General features: G+C 40.8%; 1 protein-coding gene across 1 annotated transcript in view; it reads left to right on the top strand.

The window, feature by feature from the left end:
• spred1 (sprouty related EVH1 domain containing 1) overlaps positions 1-17335 on the top strand; it is a 54959-nt gene extending 37624 nt beyond the window's left edge. The window contains exons 4-6 of the mRNA XM_030126914.1: positions 572-618; positions 11517-11672; positions 12399-17335. Coding sequence (XP_029982774.1) covers positions 572-618; positions 11517-11672; positions 12399-13097 — 902 coding nt within the window. The 3' untranslated portion in view covers positions 13098-17335. The remainder of the gene's footprint in view (positions 1-571; positions 619-11516; positions 11673-12398) is intronic.

The following is a 17335-nucleotide window of genomic DNA, read 5'->3' as shown; positions in this document are numbered from 1 at the left end:
GTTGAACAAAACTCCCATTTGTGTGGAGTGGAGTTTCATTTTCAACTGAACCAGTTTAATTTTTTGTTGTAATAAAGAAAGCTCCAACAGTGTCAGTCTGATACGTGAAATGTAAGCTCTGACTTGAGCAGCGGCAGACGAGATGTTATGGATGCGGAAGTGGCACATGGCGTTCGAGCCGAGGTTGGGGTTACATTATTCTAGGCATGCATATTTTATTAACTTCTGTGTGCCCCACTGACACAAAGCAGCTTTCATTTCCCCATTAGACCTCAGTCTGTGAAAAGCAGAAGTCTTGGCCTTTTCTGGCCTCACAAGAATCTGCGTTGTAAATGTGTTGGCTCAAACATACTTAGCAGGAGGGGTGTCACCACCCGTTGACGGCGAAATAGTTCTGCTAAATATAACATAAATGATACATAAGCAGAGAAATCTGGATAAGTTTCACATAAGTAATATCCTATGGGATGTGTTCACCTTTACAAAAAGTGGGTAATGGAGTCTGGAGTTAAAGTGGCGTTCCATTAGAATTTTTAACCATATGACCAGGGTTTTTTTTTGTCTCTTCCAGGATGTCGGTCATTTGGGGAAGGTGATTCTCCAGAGGATGGACTACCGGTGAGTAACACAAAGCAAACAAAGCCTGTTGAACTATGAAGAAAATGTGTAGTGTGTGCATGAGAACATGACATAAAGCAGCTTACTCTAGTTGATCCATGGACTAGAACAGTAGAGTCACAACTGACAGTCTGATCAGTGATTTGTAATTACAGTCATGTATTTACCCTCCCCCCCGAAAACACCATGACTAGACAAAGTCTGTAGAATGGTGTAAAGGTTCCACTGAGTGCAAATTGAATACCACTTCCTAATGGGTCTCCAGTTGTAGTTGTTTACCTTGAAATTTGATCTGCTGTCACTCTGTACTTTCACTATTCATTGTCTTTTAAGTTACGAGTCAGTCAGGAAGTGATGGAAATCATTAAATGTTTTTGATATTTGCATTCAAGTTTCCCATCCAGTGTAATGTCAGAGGAAAGTTGTACTGTGTGAATATGGTTCATTTGGTAGCCTGGCGCTGAAGGGCCATGTGGCATTCATTTATTTCCATGTGATGAAATGTTACTGTCCACGTAGCTGTGTGCATGACATGAGCAGTTGTGCACCTCGTGTGTAAATTTGACCATCACAGAATCATACAGTCGCAGAAAAAATTATTAGACCATCAAAAGTCATCAAAAACAATGGTTATGCAATCAAGTACTAACTACTGTGTGTATCATGTGACAATGCCATCGCTATTGATGTAAGAACTTAAGTGATTTTGGTTATTATCAAGAAAATATGGAAAATTTCTAGAAATCAGCTCTGAAATTAAACGCTTATGAGCTATTTCTGTTATTATATTTGTCCAAACAAATGTACCTTTAGTTTTACCAGGCATTAAAATGACCAAGAAATTGAAGAAAACGCGGGTGGTCTAATAATTTTTTCCATGACTCTATGTAGGATACAGTATCTGCTACTGACTGGATAAACTGAAAATGGGACAACTGTGCATACCAGCCCATACATCTTTGCATTTCTATTATATGCTGTTTTTAAGGGATCCATGTTTAAAGGATGGAGAAATGGATGATGACTGTTTGCGCTCGCTACAGGTTTTTATTAGGTTGGATTAGTTACTCAGGGCTCCTTTACCATTAAAGTGAAGGCAGGTCAAATCCGGAATCTGAGCCATATGTCTGAGGCCTGATGTGTCCCAGTGAGGCGCTGACACCTGCCTTTGTTTTCTAACAGATGTTCTTGGAGATTTACAGGTGTTTAACCGGTGCCAGCCAGACCCTGAGGTGAAGCTGGGTGTTGGCCAGCAAATGTGCTAAAGCATGTTTAGCTGTCTCTATCAATCTCCTTCAGTAGTTGTCACTCTTGTTCTAATCGTTCCACATATAATAAGTGTTGCCTCAGGAGCTGGTTGTTGCTGTGTGATTTTAATGTTCTCCAAGCTGGCTGTGTTTCCTCAGCAGACAGGCCTCCTTTTGTTGACAGGCTGAACACTGCAAAGGTGCAATTGTATATATTCACTCTGTCTCTGGCATGTGGCTTTGTATCGAGTGTCGACATGTGCAGTTCAGAATGTTGTCTTTATTGGAGAAAGGCACCAGGTATATAGTTCATCCATACACACCCATGTTCATTTGTTTTAGATATGAGGCCTGTTACAGCAGCGCCAGTCACCTGTTCTCCATCTGATTGTAAAATAGGTGAAAAGACACCTCTGTGGGAGGAAGGGCAGGTATAATGCACACTTACACAGCGACAAGAAATATAACCTTAGCACAGTGTAATGCATTCCACTATGATGACCGTGTGATATATTCTACCTTAGAGAAGCTATAAACACAGTCGGAGAGATGTTGATTTTTCTTTGGTCGTTTTAGACAATATGGTTTGTGAGGTGTATTAACAACGTCTGGGTTCTTTAACTGTCACTGAGGCCTTGACTCCTAATCTCAGTAGTATACTAGTAATTCATTACTGTAAGGCATAGGCAAGTCATTTTTTTTATTGTGTATGGTCTATGCTTCAGTGAAATCCCATGGTTTAACATAAGCTATAAAAGTAAGACTAAAATCAGACAAAGAAGTCAAAAGAAAAACTAAAAGGAAATGTAAAGGTTACAACAATATATTTACACAACTCTGAGCAAAAACTAGCCAACATACCCAGTGAAAAAACAAGAAAAGAGAACAAAAAAAAAACTGTTACGTGAAAACTGCGAGAAGTTTTGGGTGCTTAGCATGTGTGTCACTTAAAGGTGGGGTCTGAGATGTTTTCCTGGAGCATTTTTTACTATATTCCTTAAAATCCCCCTCACACCTGAATTACAACTAATTAATTAAATGCTCTAACAAAAAAAAAACAAAACTAGTCACCTGTGGAATGGATAGGACTGAAAAAACACCATCCAATCATTTTGAGCGCCCACGCGAAATGATTGAACAGTAATATGTCTATCAAACTCAACTGCCATTTGCCCCTCCCCCCTTCCCCCCTCTGCATGTACCCCTCTTCGAGCATGAATCGCACGTTCCCAGAGGCTGGAAGCGCATGTACAGGAAGCAAAGCCAGAACCTGTCTATATTAGTTATATTAGGATGGAAAGTTCACCAGCAAACTGTTTTGTCACTAACATAAATCACTAGGAAATGTAACGTTAGTCAGGTAGGTCTGAACTGGGGCTGTTCTGTAAGAGCAGGGGTGTTAGAGGAGACTGAATGAGGTATGCATGGATACGTGAGCCGGGGCCGTAGTCGGCATCGGAGCCTGAGGCGGGGCCATATGTGACCATACGGGACTGGAGCCAGGGACGGAGCCTCAGGCGGGGTCAAAGCCAGAGCTGGGCCATAGTCGGAGCCTCAGCCGGTGTCAGAGACGGAGCTGGGGCCGGGCTGGACCGTAGATGGCGTCAGAGCCCAAGCCGGGGCCGGAGCAGAGTCTCAGCTGGCGAATTGTTGCTGTGCAGCACTCGTGAACCCTCAGGAACAAGCATTGCGCGTGCCAGTACTCTGGAGGCATGGCTTCAGAGAGATGTCTGAAGAAAGGGGTTTGAACTTTTGAATTGAGTATTTTCGAAATGTAGCTTGCTCAAACCATTTTTCTAAGATCTCATACCCCACCTTTAATGCCATTCAGAAGTATCACTTTCTCTGATGGCTAATTGTATAGTCTGATCAATGTGCTGTGGGATGTAGTTTAAGATAAGTTGTTGCATACACACCGGCCAGTAATAATAGTAAAATGTAATTATCTCTGCACATATTCTTCACAGAGAGATTAAAAGTATGAAGTGATCATATTTGATGAATATCACCCCAGTAATGTAGATGCACATGATTAATATAGTAGTGACCTCTTCATTGCAGTGTTGCATGGATTCCTTTAAAAATGACCATATCCCACCAGTTCCACAGGATGTCCCCGTGAACTTACAGTTGTGCTCATAAGTTTACATACCCTGACAGAATGTGCACGGGGCGGTCTTGGATGTTCCAACATGACAGCGACCCAAAACACAAGGCCAAGTCAACCTGTCATTGGCTACAGCAGAAAAAAGTGAAGGTGAAGGAGTAGCCATTTCAATCTCCTGACCTCAATGTCATTGAGTCACTTTGGGGAGGTCTCAAACATGCAGTTCATGCAAGAAAACCGAAAATTTTAAAGGAACTGAAGGTGTTTTGCCAAGAAGAATGGGCAGTTTTACCATCTGAAAAAATAAAGTGCCTCATCCACAACCACCACAAAAGACTTCAAGCTGTCATTGATGTTAAAGGGACCAATACAGAGGATTAAGAACTAGGGTATGTCAACTTCTGATCAGGGTTATTTGGATAGTTTCTGTTGTCAGTATGATTTAAAAAGAGCAAACACATTTGTTTGATGATAAATGACGTCACCCAACCACTAGCCACGAATGAAAGAAAAGTTTTTGTATTATCATTCATATTCTCTGAAAAATGGCCAAAGAATCACTAATTCTGCTAGGGTATGTAAACTTAGGAGCACAACTGTATATCTGACATTGCACCTGCTGTAATATGACTGTGTTAATTTCCCCTCCCATCCCACAGCCCCAAGTTTCTGATGTTGTCCATGATGACAAGTAGAAAAGCTATGACAGGAGGGATAGCTGCGTTCCTGTTCCTGTGCTGAAGTTCCTCTTTAAGGAATCAGCTTGATACATACAGGAAATCCAGTGGCACCGCTGTTGCTAGGCAGCAGGGGTGGCGGTGGCGGTGGTGGTGGTGGGGTGTTCAGCGAGGAGGGGTAGAAGGGGGTGTTCACAAGGTTCAGTGAGTGAGCCACCGAGGGTGTCACCATGGTGATTTGGCATCCGAATGTTGCGGTCGGAGACCTGGGCTAGAAAGAACGAGAAGTGAACCAGTGGCGAGCGCAGCAGCCAGAGAGCTAGCAAATGCCATCGCACAATATACTGTGACATTAACTGTTACTTTATGCTCCATTGCTGTGTGAACTAATTCTTCTTACACAAAATGTTCCTTTGAATGCAATAGCATATATGGGTCATTCCTGGCATACAGTGATGTTTTGTCCCCATGATTTACTTACAACATTTTTTTTTCTAAAATTATATCATATTTTATTTTAATACACACCCTTTTATGGATTTATGCATCCAGTTTATCCTGTTCTCACTGCATGGTAATTCACAAGAACTATAAACCTACAAATGATACCAATCTCAAAATCTTCTTTCATTTTATTATAGACAGCCTCTAATCGTCAAGTCTTCCCCCTGTTAGTATGTATTTTCTCACCTTCCAAAACAGACCACACTTCCATTGAGACCATTTTAGTGAAGTGACAGATACGTTTTTGGGGGGTTTTTTTTGTTTTTTTTTTGCAGAATTGCTAAGTGAAATGAGTCATCTGTGCTGATTTTTATTGAGAATGTTTGATGAAAAAATGTGAACATATTTGACAGTAATTGAACTTATGTTTATTTATAGAAAATATTGATCACTCAAAGTCTATGGCTGACTTGGATCAAAATTTTCCATTCTTAGAATCCACCCTGTTAGGTCGTTGACTTGTTATTATGGGATAATTATAGAATTTTGTGACAGGCTGATTATTTTTATTTTATTTAATTTTTTCATTCTTTACAATTTCAACATATATTGTTAAGTTTAAAAATGTCACCATTCTATGAAGGAGTATCAGGGCCACACAGGATAATAAAGTCATATTGAGAAATTAAGTATTAAGCATAGTATTAAGATAATATTGTAGTATTCAATGCAAAACAATAATAAAGTCTAAAAGTCAAGATATTTAAAAAAATAAAAAAATAAGCAAGAACCTTTATTTGTCAGTGTATAATGTTCATGTGGACATGCAACACACACTGCCATGTCAGGCGCTGAAGGAACAAAAAAAAGAGGGGGTGTGAGTGCCTTGCTCAAGGGCACATCAGCCAAGAATCTCTCTGCTGGTCTGTGGATTTGAACTGGCAACTCTTCAGTCATAAGCCACTTCCCCAATCCTCTAAGCCATGGCTGTAAAGTTACAATATTTTGAGAAAAAACTCTGAATATTATGGAGGCAGGGAATATTTTGAACTAATTCGATTAATCCAAGTTTTACTTTCTGAAAATCGTGAAAAATGTCTGAATTGCAGAGTTGAGAATATTCCTGTGGAGAATTTTCCTGATCAGCGAAAATTCAAAACACAACTTGTTTGCTTCTCATAATGCATTAATTATAAATCTGTTTGTCCAGTTGAATATGACAGTTATTGTAAAAACTGTATTTTTGAGTCATGTTTTATCTTGAGTTCATGTAGCTAGAAATTGGTCAGATTAGATTTTTTGGCCATATCGCCCAGGTCTTGAATATAATGACAGTATGTTCATGTGGGATTCTTGAAGTTGTCAAAACCACAGCTGACAAAAATGAACCAGTCTGAGTTTGTATGTGATTGTTACATTACTTGATGCTACATGATTTTTCACATTCAGTCAAGAAAATAAGAAATCATGCATTGTATTTCTAAGACGATTTATGCAGAAAAATTTTTGAATCAGTCAGGAAAATTAAAATTCTGCTATTTTCATATATTGTGCCTTTTTTGTCTTCCATTCTTTATTTTTGATTTTTATTGTATTTCTCTACACTAATTTGTACTAATAGTGCAGAAAGCAGCAAACATGAAACACATTATTTGCTTTATTATGAAACTAAATTGTTCCCAAATAACCAAAGATCACAAATATAGATGTATATAAAGCCTATCATCAGGCCCATAGTCTGTATTAGTAAGTCACTTTGGAAGCAGTCCTCTTTCCTGATTGGCTGTGGCATTGTCCATCAGTGTCTCAACAGCGTTTTGGAGTTTGTAGTTTATATTCAGACATCTCTAAAGAATCTGTAGGTCTTTGGATTTACTGGAATTCATGCTCGCCTTGCATTATTCTGAGGTTTTAATATGTGTGAGTGGGCTCACAGTATGTATGTGTGTTTGTGTCCATGTCTATGCGTTCAAGACTGTCTTCTCCACCCACATCCTGCCCACTGAGGCTCAGCACCCACTTGTATGCCCTTCACAAGCAGACCGCATTCTTCCTCTTCACTCATATGCACACGAATACACACACACACACACACACATACACTACATGCACATGCAACAGATTTTTGCCCATATAAAACAGTGGTTGCACAACACTCTACTCAGCTGTGATGACCCACTGCCAGGAATTATGTCGTACCACCACAGTCCTTCCTTCCGCTGGTGCGAAATAAAATGTTCAAATGCCACAGCAAAAAACATCCGCATCTAATTTAGCACCGGCAGGAAGTTTTCTCTTATCAGTTCAGTTCACAGAGCATTTGTTGGCCACTTGGCTTTTTACAGCCTGACTCAGACATCAGGAACTTTCTGGACTGGTTTGGTGAGGCTCGATGTTGCTCCATAAAGCACCTCAGAGCCAGGAAGTAGAGTAGTTACAGGAAGACATGAGGAGTCGTCCGGAGAACTTGGCTGTACTTCTTTTGTCTTTAAATGAATATCCCCACAGATGAGCAGCACTCAGGACTTGCCTCCTTTAAGCTGAGACTTATCTCTGGAGTGAGAAAAACATGCATCAGTCACAAACGATTTATTGTTTGTTTCAGTAAATGTCCAAATATGCTCATACTCACATCTCAGTCAGTTTCCATTCACTCTTTATGTGCTTTTTCAAAACAGTGGAAGAATAGTCAATGTCCAAAAAGCTTGAATAACAGTACCGAAGCTATTGATCTTCCCATGGAAATATTGATAAATTTGCGAAAATGAGAAATGGACACAAAGACTACAACATGTATTTGAGAACTACATTCACAATGTAGAGTTACTTTGCAAACCCTGTGTTCACTGCGAGGTAAGATGCTAACGACTGTATGTTTTAAGTCACAATTCTTACCAGAAACAAGGAAAACATGTTTTCTTTTTAGGTGACCTACAGTATTTTCTCAGCACAGCACACAATTACACAGCTTAAAAGTTAAAACACAAAGAATTACTTATTTAGAATATTGAATAATCTTTGTTTGCTAACAACTGTGCACTAAGCTAGCTAACATTACTGTCTAATCTTGGGGTAAATAGAGTTTTTATTGATCAATTTAACACTGCATTGAGTAACAGATCTCAGATGTGTTTCATAGCAGTTAATGTCTCTTTCGCGCCGTTATTCAAGAACTGTAACATAACATTTGTTGTTACTAGTGTTTGTTTTAGTATATCACTTACTGATATCATTGGAAATGCCATGCAAAAGCTCAATAGCAGCAGCTGTGACTATGTGTGCAGGACTTTGTGAAGGATTGGTTACTACAAGACAAACATAAATGACACCTTAGATGGAAAATGGCAACAAAACTCCACCACGTATGAATAGCTACAGAAACAAACATTAAACAAAGGCCTTCATAGACCAGTGTAGGCAAGTGTAAGATTGTCATCATCGTGGTGGAACATAAAACTGCAATCCTATTTACAGAATGACACAAAAATTACTTATCAGAACATTTGTACCCAATCAGTAATTTAACAAATGAATTGAACGTAAGCTACAATTAAAAAAATAGTATTGTAGCAATTTAAAATTACAGAAGAATGTAGCTGTTTGATCTTGTCTCCCACAATGATGATGCAGTGTTATCGTGTTAATTTTTGTACTGACTCAACCTCAGCAGAGGTCATACCAAAGATGCACCACGGATTAAGCACAGCGTTAGCCCGATTAAAAAACCAAAACAAAAAAGGCCTTTTAGGATTTAGTCAAGTTGGGTATGTTTCCTAGGGTCTAAACATGCCATAGTATTCATAGTAGTGGATGATAGGGATGGATCTTATGTAAATTCTCAGTTTTCTGAAAAGTACTGTACACTTTGTGGTACATGAGAATAGACTCATGTCTGTCAGGCACAAGGGTCTCGCATGACTTGAGCTTCTCTGTCCCCTAAGACTAGGGCTCCACAAGTACAAGGGTCCTCCTCTCCTCTCCTCTCCTCTCCTCTCCTCTCCTCTCCTCTCCTCTCCTCTCCTCTCCTCTCCTCTCCTCTCCTCTCCTCTCCTCTCCTCTCCTCTCCTCTCCTCTCCTCTCCTCTCCTCTCCTCTCCTCTCCTCTCTTCTTTCTTCTCTCTCCTTTCTCTCCTCTCTCTCCTCTCCTGGGTCAGATCAGCTCCACATTGGCCCCCACGCATGCCTTTGAATGGCGGGGCTTAGGCAAGCGCTTTAAAAGGAAGCCCAAGTCTGTTTCCCATTTCACCCCCCTTTCCCCTCCCCTCTCTCCTCCTTTCTCTCTTTCTCTCACATACACATACAGCTGTCATCTGGCTTTTTAAGTTGTGCGTTGCATTTCTCCAGCTGGAGCTGGTTTATGACATTCCCTCTGCAGACTCTTTGGCCTCTCGCTCCCTCTGTTTCTCTCTCCCTCACACACATACACACATGAATACAACAGAAAGTCATTTTTTCCTGTTCTGTTCTTTCTCTTCTCTCCCTCCACTGTCTCCTATTCCTCACATTCCCCTGCAGACTCTGTGTAGATGTGTATTCCACCACTTGGTATGTTTGGAGGCAAAGAGGGAGCAAAGACACACATACCATGTGTTAACAGTCTAGAGGGAAGGAGGAGGAGAGGGGGAAAAAAGAAGAGAAAGAGAGTGGAGGGGGAGTCAAAGGAAGCATCTCTTAGCAACCACAGGACAGTAATTACTGTAGCAGCAGCTGGGAGCAAACCAGATTTCCGCTGTGCGTTAAAACACTGGCGTGGGCTACTTTACACACGGCACTGACTAACCAGAGCCAGCAGCCTCCTCCACACACAGGCCAGGGCAGAGAGAGAGAGAGAGAGAGAGAGAGGGTGGGAGAGAGAGAAGGAGAGGAGGACGAACCCTGTCTCGATGAGGTCGGGGTGTGTGTGGGAAACGGGGACAGTGAGCCAATGTGGACAAGCCTTCAATATGGTTGTGTTTGGTAAGAAAGAAAAAAAAGAAAGAAAGCATGCTGTAGGTTTGGAATTGAATGAAGTCCGGTTTGACTTGTTTTCATGTATACGTTACTAAAATAGCCCAATAGGATTTGGAGGCTCTTGACTATCCTCCTCCATCTCATCACCACTGCATGCATGAATCATGAAATAACCACCACTTTTGATTTTGTTGCCATGATGACTGACTTTCGGAGGGTTTTCACACATAAACAGACATTTCTTGTACCTATGTTTTCAACAGTGCTCCCTGCAGACCAAGACAAGATGTTGTTTGTAGACATCTCACTCTGATTGATGTCAACATCGAGCTTCCCTCGTGAGATTGTTTGGTGCGAGGTGAAAGGAATGTTCGTTTGCATTCGCTCCGCCTGGTGCTCTCTCCAACATTTCACTGTCTCTCTCTCTTTATTTCTCCCTCTTTTCAGATTTCTTTTTTTTTTTTTTTTTTTTTACATGTTTCAAGTGGCTCTTTTTTTAGGCCCTCGTTTGTAGATTTTTGCATCAGTTAAAATGTTTGTGGGAACACACATGCAAGGCTGATGGGAACTCAGAGTTCTTAACAGAAGGGCCTTGAGTCATCATCAGCAGCTCACAGCAGCCGTTTGGCCCAGGCGTGGGCGCAGGATGCCCCCTGGTGGTTACAAAGGGAACACAGCCTACACACCCTGAGTCAAAACAGTTGTGCTGAAAATTTGACTGATTAAACAGAGCTTTAGAGTAAAGATGGAGGAGATCCATGACTGACTGGTGCAATTTTATTTTATTCATTTATCCTGTGTTGTGATTTCATACACATTGAGGAAATAAGAAGAAAACACTACTTGATTTTACAGTTTTCTAAACATTAACTTTGTAGTCTGACTCAATGAAAGTCCTACCAGTATCCATGCATTGTTCATGTATCAGTTGGGGCTGGTTTGACCATCTTATCATACATTATTTCATATTGATGTAATGATTCAGACTGGGACATAGAACCTTGTCAGAGAAGTCAGTGAATAAACATATAAGATGATCCACATTCAAAGGTCTGTTTTTATCACATATTGAATCATACACTCGTACAAAAGATATTACGCATATAATGAAATAGAAAACATGAATGTTATAAATGTGAAGGGGTGTTTTCCGTTATCATGTTCACTCTCCTCTGCTTGTTTATTTTGACTTCATGCAAATGTTGTGGATTATGAAAAGTATCACCTTATTGAGAGCAATTTTCGACACCAAAATATAAAACACATGAATTATATCCTATTGTTGGACGTAATTTATTCCTTGTTGTTGAAGTAAGACTACTCTTAACCTTAAAGGTGGTTTGTGTTGGAGATGCTCACTGTCTTCGTTATCCTTCTGATGATTTGGGGAATTTAAGATGCACTTGAGTTTCCTGTGAATACCCACATAAGAAACCTTCCAAACTGATTATTTGTTTTCTCTGTCTGTGTTCAGGTTTGTGACGAGCCTCCATCCATCTGCACCCCGATGAAGGAGCCCTTCTCCCCGCTGAGCAACGACATCTCCACCGAGCCGTTCAGAGGCTGCTACGTCCGTGCACAGCCCTTCGATGAGTTCCCTTCCAGCAACCGCCGCTACCTGCCTCCACAGGTCCACCTCTAATCCACACAACAAGTTGCATGACGGCTTCAAAACCTGATATTTAAAATGCAACTTCTTCAGTTCCGATCTCAGTTGTTTGTCAGTTTGTCAAGCTGAGACCTCACTCTACTCCATTCTGCTTACAACACTCAAGTCTTGAAATAGATCTTTGGTCTGAACTCATCTTTACACCCTTAACCCCTTGTAGACTACTGTCGTGAATTCAGCTCATTATTCCACTGTTTTTGTAATGAGGTGCAGTTCAACACTCTTGGTGATTCTACGTATGTTACCTGGTTACCTATGATCCCTGACGTTCATGGGTCAATTTCAGTGCCCTGTTTCTGTAACAGTGTTATTAATTTCATGATGTTCTACTGATTTTTTTTTTTTTTTTTTTTTTATCATTTTTGTGTTGTTTGGATTATCAACTGGAATAACTGATCCACAGCAGCATCAATGAAATACTCTGCATACCTGAGATTGGAAAATTTATTCAATTACTAGTATGCCAATTATGCTAATTTTGCCTAATGTCACTGATGTGCATCATAGTGATTGTAGGTGCTATATTCAAATTAATAATCTCCATTTAATGTAGGATCTGTGTCACAGTAGTAACACAACTAATTATTTGTATAATTCTGAATAAATTTAGGCACTGAGGGGTTCAAACCTTTGGAAGAAATTAAGTCCTGTGTTGTGTGAGTAACTCGTGTGTGTCTCATTTTTCAGGTCTCCTTCAAGCCGACTCGCCATGTCAGTTTCCACATGGACGAAGAGGAGATTGTTCGCATCAACCCGCGTAAGGACGTGCTCATCCGCGGCTACGAGGACTACCGCCACCCCGTCATGTGGAAACCGGAGCCGGAGCGGGACGACTTGGACTTCCCCTCCTCCTTTCACAAACTGGACAGTAAGAAGTGCGAGTACCTGTTCCCTGACGGCCCAGGCGGGGACTCACACTCCGGCCCCGGCATGGGCATCGGAACAGGCATGGGTCTGGGTCTGGGCAAGGACACGGCCATCAAGACCCAGCCCTCGCCCCTGCTCAAGTCCAAGAAGGGTCGGCGGCGACGAGAGGACGGCGAGCGCTCCCGCTGCATCTACTGCCGCGAGATGTTTAACCACGAAGACAACTGGCGGGGGCAGTGTCAGGACGCCCCCGACCCCATCAAGCAGTGCATCTACAAAGTGAGCTGCATGCTGTGCGCCGAGAGCATGCTGTACCACTGCATGTCCGACTCTGAGGGCGACTTTTCAGACCCGTGCTCATGTGACACGTCCGACGAGCAGTTCTGTCTGCGCTGGCTCGCCCTAGTGGCGCTCTCCTTTATCGCGCCCTGCATGTGCTGCTACCTGCCCCTGCGCGCCTGCCACCACTGTGGCGAGGCCTGTCGCTGCTGCGGGGGCAAGCACAAGGCCGCGGGGTGACCCGACGCCGCCGGACACACCGGGACACCCTCAAAGCTAGCTAACACAGGAAGTGGATAAAAGCGGAAATATTAAAAAAGCCGGCATCCTTTTTTCATTCCCCCTCTCAGACGGGGTTGTTGAGCCCCCGCTCTGAGGGTCTTTTGGAGATTTCAGTTTGTGTTTGTCGCCGACAAGCAGCAGCGGAGGACGAACCATAATGCTTTGTGGGAGCTCCGAGCGTCAGGCTAAGTTCAGGAGCTTCATCTGCAGAAGAAGAGGAGGAGGCATCAAGATTAATAGACTTGGAGATGTTACTACACACACCTGTACACACACACATGCACACACCTCGGTCACATTCATGCATTGACAAAGCCAGGCCACAAACGTCTGAACTCTTCTACAAGTAATGTGTATCTTTATGAAGGAAATTTGTCTTTTTGTACAGAGAGGGACAACCTATTGACAAAGAAAACACAACTATTCAGAAAAACTACTTGCTGTTTGCTAAAAGGGATATGTTTTTGCTTTTGCAGTTGGGTAACAGTGGCCTTTTACTTCATGGCTTAAGCATTTGCTGACAATGTAATTACTCGACAGAGAAAAGTGCACTAGAAATTGTGTTTCCCCCCTTGAGTAAAGTAACCCTCTCAAATTCTCAATATTTAGTGTCATTTTAACATTTGAGAGACGTTGCTGTGGTGGATGTACGGCCGTCCTTTTCTCGTTTTCCTTTCTATCGATTGTTGAAAAGAATCAAGTTTGTTTCTTGAAGGTACAGTTTCATTTAGATGAGATTAAAATGTTGCATTTCCAAGGTGATGTAGACCATTTGATTGCATTCCAAAGTAAAGGGATCTATTCCACAATTTGAAGGGAAATAATGGTAAAAACCCCTACCATGCGAAGTTCCCCAAAATATAGTTTTTCCAAAAAAAAAAAATCAACAAAAAACTTTAAATTGCATCAAAACCTCTGAGAACCTCCATTTAAATTGAAATCTATTTGACAATTTCATTAACTTCAATGAATCCAGTTATTTACTGCTGTAGTGAAAATTGGTGTTTTATTGTTTTGTTTTGTTTTTTTTTTATAATTATCGTTCTCTTCCTGCTCATTTTATTATTATTTTTGGAACAAAGGCTGAAATGTTGCTCAACCAGCAAGTTTTGTTTTGGTGAGTACAGGGGTTATAGTGCTCCTTGGTTGAATAATGAGGCACTTAAATTAGCGTAATATATACGGACTAATTCTAAAAATCAGAGGGATTCTTGATCCACCTAATTTAACACCATTTTGCATGAGGAAACCTCTCCTTAAAGCACTGCTCTCCAAGCTTTGGTTGCAGCACCCTCTCCAAATTTCCATGTGTCTTACGAATCCTTTCTTTGTTTTCTTTATTTCCTTCTATCCTGTTGAATTGCATTATTCCTCAAAAGTTAATCCTTTCAAGTGTCTTCATTTAACTGGCCCTGAATGAATGAATGAATTCTGTGTTTCAGGACGTTGGCTATTTAAAAGCATCATGTGGTGTGTGTGTGTGTGTGCGCGCGTGTGTGTGTGTGCGCGCGTGTGCATGCATATATATGCACTGGTGATTTGATGTAACGTCACCACTGATGTAGTTACTGCTTTTCCAAGTCTGTACAAACTGAGTGGCCTCCTGTTTCCCAGAAGCCTTAGCGTCTTTGTAAGTAAACACAGATGTTCAGATATTTTGTGGAACAGGATAGAGGCGGACTGTTAAAGGGGCAATTTGTAAGATTAAGTTTCTAGACTTAACTCCTACCATCAACAGAAACAGGCAAGTGTCATCAGTTAATGCTAGCGTTAGCTCATGTGTCACTCCCTATAATGTCCAAGCGCCACACTGAAGTCCAAATACGGTCACTTGTGATTCCATAAAGCCAAGGTGGCGTAACAAGGGGTAAAATTTAAAACTACATCACAGCAGCTACGTCCTTTTCTTTGTTTAGTCTGTGGGTTAGCTTATAGATTATGCTAGCTTGCTTAGCTCCATCTTAAGCAGCTTCAGCAAAATTTTCTATGAGCGGTGGTATTATCTTGTTATTTGGTGTTTTATAAATCATCCAAACAAGATCAGAGCACCTGGTTTGTTAGCTGCAGTAGATAACAGGTCAGAACCAACAAACAGCTAACGCAGCAATGTATGACAATTATACAACTAGAAAAGCACTCGGAGAGCGCAGACCTCCACCAAGGCAGATCAGTGCCCCCCCCCCCCCCCATCACCACCAAAATTTAATAATTGGTTCCTTGTGCCAGTATCAACATTTCCTGAAATTTTCATCCAAATCCGTCCATAACTTTTTTGAGTTATCTTGCACACGGACAGACAAACAAACCAACGTCAGCAAAAACATAACCTCCTTGGCGGAGGTCATTAGCTACTGTGTAGGCTATTTGCACACAGCTAACTGACCAGACGAGAGTAAATGGCGAATTCACAAGAGCCGTCTTTTATGTAACATAGAAATTATTTCTTCACGCTCTTTTGATAATTTTACTTAATATTTTTTAAGCCACAAATTGCCCTTTTAAAGGTTCAGTATGTCCGGTTTGTGTAAAAGTTCGCGTCGGACTGGGAGCCAGGTGCTTGTTAACGAACTCACTTTCTGAGCTCAGATTTCTTCGTCTTTTCCGCAGCTTCAGCAGTGACGTAAAAACACAAGCATCAAACTCACATGTTGAATCTTTAATTTCTGAATTTCTGTTTTATGCTAAAAAGTATTGCAAATTTTCCCTTTTTTTTTTTTTTTGTTAAAGTTGTGTTTCCCAGTATTTTATAATCAAATATGTCTTGGTTAATTCTTGCTGGACAGTAAAACTAAAATGATCCTGAATAAACAGAAGTCCAGGCCTGTTTCAGTGGAGTTCGAACTGTAACACACACTAACAGATATGCAGATATTCTCACCTCCTGTAACAGAATCTAGCGACGGCTCTGTCTCAACCCCACCCCCACCCCACACACACACACACACACATACACATATCCCTACACCCCCGATGCTCCCTTTACTTTCTATGCAATCTTTCTAACCTGGGAAAACACATTGACCTCTCTGCAGACTGAGTCAGTGATGGGACAGGACACTTTAATAATGCTATTATTATAGGTAGAAACCCCTGGTACCAAACTCCAAACAACCTGTAAATAACGTAACACTATATTTAAGTGCTGATAATAATCCCAGCTTTTTTTGTTTGTTTGTTTGGTTGGTTTTTTTGTCTGAAATTTGAAAGATAGAGCTGTATTTATCATTGCTGTCAGCATATACTGTAGCTTCAATTGACAGCATTATGTACATAGGTCACCTTTTAGTATTATTTCACATTGAAAAGTAGAGGGCGATGGAAATGACTATGGAGCTTCTAATAGAGTTTCTCTCTAGTTTTGTACGGTAGAAGGAAGGATAGTGCTAACACGGTACGGTAGTGGCAGTGTTTCAAAAAGTTTGATATATAAATATATAAATATATATATACAAACATACATATAAAGCTGCTAGATACAATCACTAATTTTATTGTGTTGACAGAAAATCAGCTATGAACGACTGTTAAACCCTAATTCTCCAACAGCATATAATGGTGAGCGTGAGTTTTTAATGTTGTGTGTGGGAGAATGTTACTATATATGTGTGTGTGTGTGTGTGTGTGTGTGTGTGTGTGTGTGTTCTCATGTGCCCACGTTATGTGTGGAATGTGTGTGTGTGTGTGTACGTGCGTGGGGTTGGTGTGTAACCAAAAGTTTGGTTGGTTGTCATATTCTCCCATTTGGAATTGGATTTGCCCTGCATTTTATTGCAAGCTGAACCAAGGTTTGATGATTAAAACCTGATTAAAACTTGCTGGCTGAGAAGCAAAAAAAACAAAAAACTAAAAACAAAAAAAAAAAATGTAGGATGTGCATTTATACAAAGTGTAGAGAATGCTGAAATAACACTTCTCATTCTGCATTAACCAGCACAGTGCAACTTCCTGTCATGTACTGTATTATATATGCAACATGTGTCTGTCCGCTTTAATATATATATTTTTTTGACCTGCATTATATAAGACTTCAGTTTTAACCACTTTGCTGCTAGTCTTTTATCCTCTTTCAATCTTGGAAATTGTGCATATCTTTGGGGAATGCATACAAGTGTACATTCTTGACATTGTGTAGATTTAAAAAAAAAAAAAAAAAAAAAAGAAAAAGCTATATAAACCTGTTTCTCTTCAGTGTATTG

The sequence above is a fragment of the Sphaeramia orbicularis genome, chromosome 22, assembly GCF_902148855.1.
Source record: "Sphaeramia orbicularis chromosome 22, fSphaOr1.1, whole genome shotgun sequence".
NCBI classification, from domain to species: Eukaryota; Metazoa; Chordata; class Actinopteri; order Kurtiformes; family Apogonidae; genus Sphaeramia; species Sphaeramia orbicularis.
The sequence above is the reverse complement of the archived record's forward strand: the minus strand, read 5'-3'. Positions and strand labels throughout refer to the sequence as shown.